The 11,366-nt window shown below is 40.8% G+C and overlaps 1 protein-coding gene across 2 annotated transcripts in view; it reads right to left on the bottom strand.

Annotated features, from left to right (window-relative positions):
• LOC125904096 (inactive phospholipase D5-like) overlaps nucleotides 1-11,366 on the bottom strand; it is a 91,801-nt gene continuing 80,435 nt past the window's right edge. For both annotated transcript variants that reach the window (XM_049601387.1, XM_049601388.1), the window contains exons 4-10: nucleotides 10,003-10,111; nucleotides 9,588-9,715; nucleotides 8,012-8,209; nucleotides 6,537-6,673; nucleotides 6,233-6,398; nucleotides 6,028-6,118; nucleotides 1-4,990 (exon numbers count right to left, since the gene is read on the bottom strand). In XM_049601387.1, the coding sequence (XP_049457344.1) occupies nucleotides 4,440-4,990; nucleotides 6,028-6,118; nucleotides 6,233-6,398; nucleotides 6,537-6,673; nucleotides 8,012-8,209; nucleotides 9,588-9,715; nucleotides 10,003-10,111 (1,380 nt within the window). In that variant the 3' untranslated portion in view covers nucleotides 1-4,439. The remainder of the gene's footprint in view (nucleotides 4,991-6,027; nucleotides 6,119-6,232; nucleotides 6,399-6,536; nucleotides 6,674-8,011; nucleotides 8,210-9,587; nucleotides 9,716-10,002; nucleotides 10,112-11,366) is intronic.

The raw sequence follows: 11,366 nt of genomic DNA, 5'->3' as shown, positions 1-11,366 counted from the left end.
TTTTTATTAAGTGTAAAAACGTAGCGATCAGATAATTCAGTAGTGTGCATAAATAAACAAGGTTATTCAATAAATATACATTCCTTCTGTATTTTTTAAAGGCATATAAGCTTTCATTATCTCTAGAAAGGCTCATAGCTACTGTGCACAGTTCATAAAGGCAGGGCATGCAAGCAGCAGTCATGCCGAAACAATTCAGTAGAATAAAGGTAGGCGACATTAAAACACTTTTACAGTGAGCATTTAAAATGAACCAGTAGTGCGTCAGTGTGAAGCAGTATGCATGTTGCAGATTGTAAACCGTTGCTGATTTCAAACCTTGGCATCTGTGTTCCAGAGCTACAATAAGTCTCCTATGAAAATATGCCATTAAAGGTGTAGTCCTGCTCCACGATACCTGTAAAATAGTCACTGTTTTTAACCATCAATAAAGCTTGAAAACAAATAAACACAAGATAGTGCGTGGTGCATTCAGAATTCCTGACCCCTGTAATAACCATTGTTAATAGCAGCGTAAAAGTGATGAATCTGACTCCAGGCCAGCTGTCAGATTACAAGCAATACAGTGCGTTGACATGGTGCGTCGCAAGAAAATACATATAGACATTATGAGAAAAAGTTCTCCTCACTCTGGGACACTGTTGATGATTGGGTTTCCTTCATGGATCAGTTTATAGATGAATTGATGCTTGTGTTAGGGCACACATACAGCAGCATGTGAAGGTAATTTTTAGTTTTATGCTTGTTAAATTAAACATGTAGCTGTTATTTTTATTACATTATTATTGATGTAATTTCAAATGCTTTATATGTTAACTTCCTGTACTATACTGTGAGTATATGAGCTGTCTTATAAAGAATAAATAATCCTCTGATCACCTCGAGAAATAGTTAGTAACGTAATTTCATTTTAAAGTTAGTCAGAAAATTGCATTCCCATGTTGCTGCCTTTTATACACTTTAGTATTGGTTATAAACAGTAGTTTGAATGGTGTATATTAAAAAAACACTGCTTTAAAAAGTATCATATGTTGCAGCAAATAAGACATGTTTTCTCTGAAGACATCCTCTAGATGGCAGAAGTTATCCATCATGACCAGAACACAATGGTCAAGTGAGTGGTGTGTTTCTGACTAACAAATGTTTGGTTTTTCACTGGTCTCAATGAGTCAGCTACATGTATCCTGTCTGTGACTCACTGTTTGAAATTCTACCTCAATGCCTGTTTGTAATTCGTTTCTGTTTACAGCTAAACCCTCTCTGCATTCTGACTTCAGTTTAATTTAAGTATGTAATTATTCTTCCTGCCATCTGTATTCAGACAAAACACTCATTGCACCTGTGCTGCTTTCACATTAAAGTACTGACGATAACACCCTGCATGTTGCTGATGAAGACATCTCCACGTAGCTCTCTCTGGTTCTCTTGTTTCCTTGATTAAAGGCTTTGGAAGTTAGAAATTGTTCCCTACAATATAAACTCACAAGCACTGATGCAAAAAGTTGCACTCACAGCAAAGAGTGCATTTAAACTGACATGCAATCATTCAAAATGCAAATGAAAGTGGCCACAAGCTCTCACTCAAAACTAAATTAGTTGATCTTTACTAACAATCCTGTATTTTAGCTCTACCTCCACACGGTAAAGGTAATACATACATATATATATATATATGTATATATATATATATATATATATATATCATTCAGTCACAGGCCACAGGCATGACATTACAATCAACAATGTCCTTGAGGTTAAACTGCAGCAACTGCAACTGTCGAGCTCTGTTAAAAATTCATTGTATTGATTTGGCTGACAGCAGAGACCCTCTGGCCCCTTTGGCTAACTGCTCCTTTAGTATTTGTTCAATAAGTCACAACATTGAATGCTATAGATATCCATTCAATTCCTCCTCTGTTCCTATAGGATTTCTATACGGGAATTGGAATGATTATCTATAAGGCGGCAGTCAGATCGATAACCACTCTTCCTCTGGGAAAAAATACCTGTCTTCCACTTAAACTAATGAAGGCTGTCGTTTTTCAGCGGTGGCGCCTGATTGAAACCTCCAGACCATAATGCATTTGGTGTTATGTAATAAACACAGTAGAATAGGTGCATCATCTAATTCAATTACAACCTCCATTTTGATAAAGGCCATCCTGCTGTGGAGAGGTATGTGACGCATCACGTCCTGGATTATGTAACTGCTCTCTGTGCAGTGTTTAGTACTCCTGGTATTGAGATTAAAACATGGCGGACATGATTTGATTATTCCCTTTTGAGCCCAAGCTCCTCACCTGCAGGTCAGCCCTCAGAATGAGTCATGGGGTTGTTTCTAGTACTCAGTGTGTTCTTGTGAGTAGAAATGAAATTGCAAATTTGACTCCTCAGCACAAACATTAAAAAACTGTCTCGAGGGATTTGTATTAATTCAGCCCTGTCGCCAGAGGAAAATGTTGGCATTTCTGCAAACCACAAATACATTACATTTTCATGTTTCATATGTATCATATCAATGTTTATAAAGTGATGTAATACTTTATATAAACTGTTTACATGCCTCAGTAAATCTTTCTCTCTCTGCGATTTTTTCTCGACTGGAAAAAATCGTAGGTCACATAACAGCCCAGTTCTTGCCTCCCTCCACTGGCAGTTAACTTCTGAATTGATTTTAAGATTCTTTTAATAACTTTTAAAACATGGTTTAGCGCCGAGTTATTTAACTGAGCTTCTGATTACCTATGCTCCAAGTCATGACCTGAGATCCTCAAGCCTACCCTCACTAGTCATCCCTAGATCAAGGCTTGTAACTAAAGGTGATCGGGCTTTCGCCATCAAGGCCCCAAGGCTCTTGAATTCTCTGCCTGAGGAGATCAGGCTGGCTAGCACATAAACTGTTAAAACATATTTTTTTAGGAAAGCTTTCCCTTTTAATGCCTGATTTGTACTTTTGTGATTTGTAACTTTTGTGCTTTATGCATTGTTTTGTCATATTTCTATGCACTTTGTGAAGCACTTTGTAACCTTGTGTAGATAAGTGCTATACAAAGAAATCATTATTATTATATATCATTATTAATATATGAGCTCACTTTGTCAGCAGCAGGTGGACCTAGATGAGACGCCTGCCAAGCTGCAGAACACTGCAGACCACTGTTCGAGATCAACAAACAAAAAAACCTGCTTGTGTTTTAGTGAGTCATCGCTGTCTTTCCGGTGGCTTTCTAACCACCAAAAGTTGGTGGTTTCTTTAACAGCCTATCATTGTTTTTCACTAACTAGGGATAATGCCACAGAAAGCTATTTCCTGCAGTTTTTTAAGTCACCAAATTTGGGTCTTTTCTAATGACCTGACACTGTTTTTCCAGTGGAGATAGTGCCACAAAAAATGATTGTTTTTAATAGACATTGCTGTATTACCTTCTGGGATTGTGCTACTGAAAATGTGAATTTTAAGTGAAAACATGATCTTTTCCATTCCATATTCAAGTGGTTTTTGTGCCTAAACTTTACTACACGTTAACCACAATGATGTTGAATCATAGAGTTTTAAAGTATCCACTACACTGTAATGTACAACACATGTGGTTTGCAGAAACCTACATACAATGCCAACATTTATTCTGGTGATTGGGTTATTAATACGTACACATCAGCTTGTCTATTTCTATTAATGCCATTTGATCCAATGTAGTTTATTATACTAGTGGTATCATGTTGATTTGGTCTGGGATGAAGATACCAACTGACTGTAATAAATAACTTTACAGTTTTAAGTAAATGTTTGAATGCACAGTAACTTACTTCAGAATACTGCTGGAGATGCCCAAACTATTTACATGAGGCCAAGTGTCCACTACCAATCTGAGTACACACAGCATATAAAGCTGTGTAGTAAATCCCCCACTACTTTGGAGTGTATCTTTAATGCTAAATGTAGCTAGTGTAGCTACACGTGCTGCACTGCCTCCCATCTCTGCAGAGGCATGCAGGCGTCAATCCCCTTTTAAAGGGTGATACATTATGACTGCCACAAACAGCTAAAGTGACAGCAATAATTAGGCAGTCAGTAAGATTTCATCTGTTTCCTTTGCTCGAGAGATCTCAACAAGGAGACAAAAAAAGATTAAATAAGGAGCAAGGCTGTAAGATATTATTACAGTTTGTCTTATGAACCAAAATGTTTTAGTTTCATTCTTTAAAAAATATCCATCAAATGTGCCAGACTGCAGGGGAGCGTTTACTTTCCTTCCTGAGTTCTTCTGTGAACATCATCAAGTCCTGCAAACCAGATGTTACTTATATCTTTAAAGTTTTTTTCTTCAAAATGGTCACAATAAAATGCTACAAAGACCCAGTGTGTTAAATCCACTGTTCCTGGAAAAGAGCGATTCTCCAAACATCATTCAGCGAAAAGGAACCCATCACACTTGTAGTCACAGGGATCCATTGAAGATCTCTCTGCTGCCGCTGCTCTCAGCTGACTGAGTGGGTGGTTCCATTGGATTGTCACGGTGAGTACCTTTGACTTGTACCTGTCTGTTGTCAAGTTGACTCATTTTGACTTGTCCCCTCTCTTGGTAACTGTCTATAACTGGCGCCAGTCCACTGGCCTTGCCTTGGCGACTCATTTTGCTCAGTCTCTCATCATAGTGCCTTGTTTTAACTGCCACATGCGCATCATCTTTGTGACTGCCTCTGATCGGTGCAGGCCCGTTATCATGCTGGCCTGTTCTGATAGGCACTGGTCCATTGTCTAAGTGGCTGGTTTTGCCTGGCACCAGCCTGTTGATCTGGTGCTTGTTGCAGACGGGGATCTTGTTGGCCTGCAGTGAGCGGGTGTAATGTGAAAACCAGTCCCTCTCGAAAGCAGCCCGTAGCTGCTCCACCACTGTAGAGTTCCTCTCCTCGATGCCCTCCGGCTGACTGATCACCAGGCCCGCTCCTGCGTTAAAGATGAACTCATTCCCCACCCAGTCAAGGTTACCTGTCAGGGCACAGAGGAAGAAACAGAGAAGTGACCACAGTTTTACTGTATGTCAGAAATATTTTGTAGCACAACAAATGAGACAAAAACCCCACGCCAAGATGACTAAAACACAATTCTTAAACAATGCCATGAAGTATGAGTGGATAAATATAGTGAATCAAAGACCATCCTGCTGTGTAAAGTGCCCTGTTTACATTTCCCTGGACAGACACATTTTTAATGGAGTCCTTGTTCATTATGGGAATTACTTCGCTTTCTTTCTGAGAGTTAGATGATGAGAAGGTCGATACTGCTTTCATGTCTGCGTGTTAAGTACAGAGCTGGAACCAGGACATGATTAGCTTAGCTCAGCATAAAGACTGGAAGCAAGAGGAGACAGCTTTCCTTTAGAAATATGAATATCAGCACCTCCAAGAGCCCTGAAATGCCAAGTTGATGGCTGGCTGTTAGTCAGTGCTGGGCTGTCAGCAAGTGCTGGCGATGTGTCCTGCACCATTGGCACCAGTTGGCCCCAGTTGGCTGCTGCCGATTCAGCATGTTGAATTGGAGTCGTAGACGGTGGAGCCTGTCTGTGAATTAAATCACTCTGATTGGCAGTTCAGCTCAGTGCACGTGTAGAGAATTGAAAGGGAGGAAAGCAAACAGACAGCTTAAGAGGGCATGAGATAGGAACAAACTTGTTATATAAGCTAGGATTGTTTTTTAGCCTTTTAACTCTTGATGTGTACAGGCTATAGCCACCTGCTTTTATGGGGAGTTATTTCCTCTTATGCATGTGCTAGTTGGCCATTGGCTGAAATCTTTGCATAGTGTTCATGTGCAACTTTTTGGCGGAGACACAGGTAATTTGACGTGATTCAACAGTCAGACACTAGTTCTTTGATGTCGGTTTGGTGCGTCTGGGCCTTAAAGTTTGATTAATGTTTATACAAACTGATGTAAATTCAGTAGTTTGAGCTTTGAGAAGTTGAGATCTGCATGAAGTAAGCAGAGGCATGTGAGACGCAGTCACAGAGTCTGGTCGAGGAGCTCACCTAAATAAATGGCTCTGTCTGTCACCATAAACCTGTTGTGGTTTACTCCCTGGAGACTGCCATCCCTCTGCACTCTGGGGTTGAAGAACTTCTGCAGACACACACACACACACACACACACACACACACACACAGAATGGTGCAGTGAGCATTGATAAAGCGTATCTATAGAGCTGAAAATAGTACATGGTGGCCTTGTACTTACAGCTTCCAGTGAGCAGTTGGCCTGCTCCATGCACAAACTCTTCAGGGACCAGATGAAGTTGAAAGTAAGTGGATGAGTCTTTTCCCAGCAGCTTATCAGCAGACGGACCCGGACCTTCCTCAGGATCAAAGCCTCCCGGATAAGGCCGTCGATACGAGACCAGTACCTTGGCACAGATACAGACACACACAAATATGGGCACACTGAGTTTAATCACTTGAATCAAGGCAAAGCATCCGAGCATCGATGCTGCTCGAATCATTCCAAATAAAGCAACTCCCAGCAGCGGCACAGTCGTTCTAACCTTTGAGCACTGCGGCCAAGGAGGGGCAGGTAATCGATGATGGATATATATATGAAATGGCGAGCCTCCTGGATGACTCTGGAAATGGCGTCAAGATCACTGCTACGATCTTTGGGGATGAAAACATCTGGCGAGCTCTGTCATCAGAGGAGGGCAGACAAGGCAAAGTCAGTTAGTGAAGACAGAAAGTGCTGCGAGGATGCACAACTGGTGATTGTGTCCTTCTCTCTGAAGGAACACACATGAGAGATGCTCAGAGTGTTGTACGACCAGATGTTTATTACCACAGTGACTCAGAGAGGAATTTTAATAATATGCAGAATTACAATCATGATCATTATCACCACTGTTATCAACTCAGCTCTCATCATCTTTATTGTTCGCCTAAATGACCCATTAAGATTTAATTTTCTTCCCTTGTTTTGTGTGTGTTTGTGTGTGTGCGTGCATGTCTTGTACAAAACCTTGAAGTTTTAGTGTTAGGTTTCTGCTGACAGAAACCTGTGAATTTGTGAAGTGTGTGCTTTGTGCTTTTTGTGTTGATATTAATTTTCCAGAGAAGTGGACAGCTCGGCCGACTCAACCGTTTTCTGCTGCAGGTAGGATGACATCACCATCACTCATCTCCAGGAAGACAGGAAGAAGATGACGCTGAAAGACACAGTGCCCTGCAGAGACGCTCAGTATGAAAAATGCACTCTCCCATCTAACTGTCACCTCCGCTGGAGATTGGTTTGAGTGTGCTGTACTTCAAAAAGTTGGAGTTCCTTGTTATAAAACCTGGATATCTGTGTCTGTGTAAACTGTTTCTGATAACAGACCTTTTTTCAGAGGAGACATTTAAACATTTTAAGCACAGGTGGAACTGGTAACACTGATGTCCCTGCCCCATTTAAAGACCCTACACACCCATGCTGTACCCACATAGGTGTTTTGACTTTGCCTGATTACTCCTCCAAATTTCCCCAAATTGCCCATCATCAACCTGAGCTGAGGTCAAATCAATCAGAGAAACTCAACACACCTTTACGTGTCTTTGGGTGTGAGAAATTATCCCTTATTTACTATATACAGCAATACATTTTGAGTGTCCTAACTCATGCACAGTAGACCTTTTCATGGCAGATTATCAATCATCACTAATGACCCACTAGAAGTGTGCGGTGGTGTATTTATCTGCAGAGACTCTGCCCTCTACCTGTATTTTCTTACATTCTTTTGATTTTGCTGTGTTCAGGATGCTCCTGAGCAAGTATTCAAAGCCAAAAACAGCATGCAGGTGAGGTTGCAACTAGGTGCTAGACTGTAAGCAACACGCAACCAAGAGGAAGCTACGAAAACTGAGGACAGAGTACTGAAAAACACCAAAATATAGCGAGGCAAAACGTCAAGAAGACAAAGCTCATTTTGATATGAGTGTGAATCTGGAGTTGGGCTAAAGAACAATACAAGTTAACACTATAACTTTAACTTACAGAGACGTAAGCCTGAGCCTTTGTGCTGTTGAGAGTGAGTTCCAGTGGTTCGTCCCTGTTGAAGAGGGCAAAGAGGCGCTTGGACCAGAAGGAGGGGATGAAGTCTTTATACTGAAGCCCCCAGTACAGGCTGAACACTCTGTGGAGGTCCAGAGCCAGGCAGCTGCAGTCGTACACCAACACACCCAGCTCCTTCCTCTGGAGAACAAACACAGTGTCAGTTAGATCACCGTCAGCATGAAGGCAGACAGCTCATATTTACATAAACATCTTTGTAATTATTCTCATCAACAAAAATCTCCATCGAAATTCAGTTTCCTCCTTTCAAACTGTCTGTTTTTACTCCTTCAACACTTTAATACGTCCAACCACCTACACACACACACACACACACACACACACACACACACAGCACCTTTCCACTGTCGGGCCACATTGTCCAAAAGTCTCATCCAATTACAGCAGGGTTTGAGAAGACATTACAGTTCTCCTCCCTGTTCTCTATTTTCTGTCTCTGCTCTCTGCTGCGTTTTCATTTCAAAGAGACACTTCTCAATTTCAGCTTCTCAGCTTGAACCTCCTAAATTGCCTTCTCTTTCTCTCTTTCGCTCCGCACATTCCTCCTCGCAGTGTTTACACTGGCAAAGTATCCATAAATAAAGCTCAGATCCCACTTATTAAAGTTTTATTTGATACTGCGCATTCTATCGCTCCCAAAATGCACATATACATACACAATGCCCTTATGTATCTCTGGATTTCTAAAGATAGATAAAGCAGCCTAAAAAATGGGGCTGCACTTTAATGAGCCATGCAAGAATCTCAGCTTTGAAGGAGAAGATGAAAGAATGGCCACTTTTTCACATTGAGATGCCTCTCGACCTTGCATGCCCCCACTAAACACCCACACCCATCCACTTCTCCTCATATATGATTTTTTGATGGACAAAATAGTCTCACTATCTGTACAAATGTGTTTTGATAGGGTTTATAAATTACATATTTGCAAATGTGCATGTGTAGTATGTATAAAGCAACTGACTCCACTAATATATCAACAAAATCTAAATGCACAGTCTAAAAAATGCACCTTTAGACATCTGGAGAAATCAGTTTTGAATATTAAATCAAAGTGAAGGACGTCTGTATCACCCATGGTAATAAATATGTTAAATCCGGCTATATTTTCCAAATTAATTAACAGTGACATTACTGTTCGTCATTTCAGATGATGCAGTTTTCAAGGACAGCCTTGTGCATCAGAGGGCTGAGTACTTCAAATAAAATGCTGCACTTTTGAGTCTAAGCCAGTCGAACATTATCAAAGCACTTTACATGAGGGGATACAGAACTTCTTATGTAATTACAAATCTTGTGAAAGTCTGTTGGATACAAAACGACAACAAAGGATGTAAGTTGTGATTTGTAATTGTGGCAATTTGTGTTGCAGTGCAGCTTCAGACTTGATGAGGTTATGATATTGCATTTTCTGCCACAGCCTCTGTTTCTGTGTGAGTATGCATATGTTTAATGTGTGTTTCTGTGTGTGCTGTGATGTGTGGTGGGTCTTGGATACTGTGGCCAGGGATCTCCAGTCCATGCTGGCGCTGCCGAAGTAGAAATGTCTCCTGTCGACCACCCAGAAGGACGAGTGGAGGTTGCCTTTGGTCAGCGCTGTCGTGTTCACATAGTGGACTTCAGCATCTAAAAATCGAGAAATAGAGACAAAAACAGAGATCAGATAAAAGATGAAAGGCAGCCAGACAAACAGACTGAAACAAAGGAAGCTACATTTGAAACAAGGAGATGGATTAAGGAAGATCTAACTACAGGGAGGCAGAAACAGAAACATGGAGACAAATGAAGGGAAATATTGAAAGAGCTGAGCAGGACAAATAGGCTGAGAGAAGAGTCAACAGACAGAGCTAAGCTGCAGCATGTTTGAACACAACACACACAGGATGTATAATTCAGTGAGAGCGAGAGCTGACAGTGTTTGGCGAGGATCCCGAGCTCAGTGGAGTCGATCATCCCGCTGGAGATCTTCAGCTGGATCCCTTTAGCTTTCAGCCCCTGCAGCCTGGACAGCAGAGCCCTTCCCTGGGGTAAACACATCACAAAATATCTGCTGTCACAAGAAACTCATGCACTGTGTATTCAGACAAGACTCTCATGTATTGCTTAGATTTTCTTGAATATCTTGGCACCATCTGCACTTATTTATGTGTAGTTTTTGTGCTGCATTTCCCAGAGGTCTTTTGTCTGCACCCAGCAACTGTGATGCCTGTTTTGTTTTGATCAAGTGTTCATATTTGCGGGTGACACTCTTTTCTTTGTTTGTTCAGTCATGATAGCAACCTCTACTCACTCTAAATACCCAATTATAAACCTCCTGCTGTAGAGCAACACATTTAAAAAGAGAAACATAAACTATGTATGATGAGTCACTGTTAACAGATCATTTGAAGTTAAAGTAAGACCCTTACTTTAATCCCTAGACTCTCTGGCTTTGAAGGCGTAAATACACTGAGAATACAAAATATGTATGTGATTCTTTTTATGAAGTACACTGAGGAGGTCATTAAAGGTAAAACCCAAACATCTCCAAACCACTCTTTTTGATTTCTCCGACAATACCAGTTGCAAATTAGATAGAAAATGAGTCAGAGTCAGTTGAGATCTGAATTTGGTTGAACGGGCTTCACTGCAATATCAGGAGGATGTGTCTAATATTTTATGTGTCTGTTCCTTCAGTATAGATTGTTTTAAGCCTGCTAGAAGAGACACAGTGACATTGGGAAGGTTGTTGTATCATTACATAATGACATTTTATAGAACGACTTTTAAAGCTGTTTAAAAGTCATTTGATTTGACACATCAAGTCCAACCCGTCAGTATTAAGCCTGTGAAAACAGTTTTATTTTTCTTTTGTGTCTCTGGAGGGAGCTTTCCAAAGACTGAAGAAGAACATATTTCTGCATGGCCTTGGAGAGTTCAGATTTTTAGCAGAAAGCTTGTGTTAGAAACCGGGCATGTAAAGGAAACGTGGGCATTTGCCAAGCAAGGAGTGTCTAATGATTTATGCTTTTTAAGTTGCATTGTGGGAAATATAAGATACAGAAATCCTGAGAAATCTTGTCTCCTGGAAATTGTGTTTGTATATTACTAAACTGTTTTCATAATTGTGTTGTGGTGACAATGTAATCGCTCTTCTTTGAGTTAACACTACATTTATGTACCTTGCTGGATTTGCATGGTGCTTGGAGTGCATGGTGGACATAAAAAGTGCCGGACTGTGACACCAGAATCCTGGGTTCATATCCAGACTCTATGGCCCTAGTTGGAGCAGTGTGTC

This window comes from Epinephelus fuscoguttatus, linkage group LG16, assembly GCF_011397635.1.
Source record: "Epinephelus fuscoguttatus linkage group LG16, E.fuscoguttatus.final_Chr_v1".
NCBI lineage: Eukaryota > Metazoa > Chordata > Actinopteri > Perciformes > Serranidae > Epinephelus > Epinephelus fuscoguttatus.
This window is presented reverse-complemented; position numbering and strand designations above follow the sequence as displayed.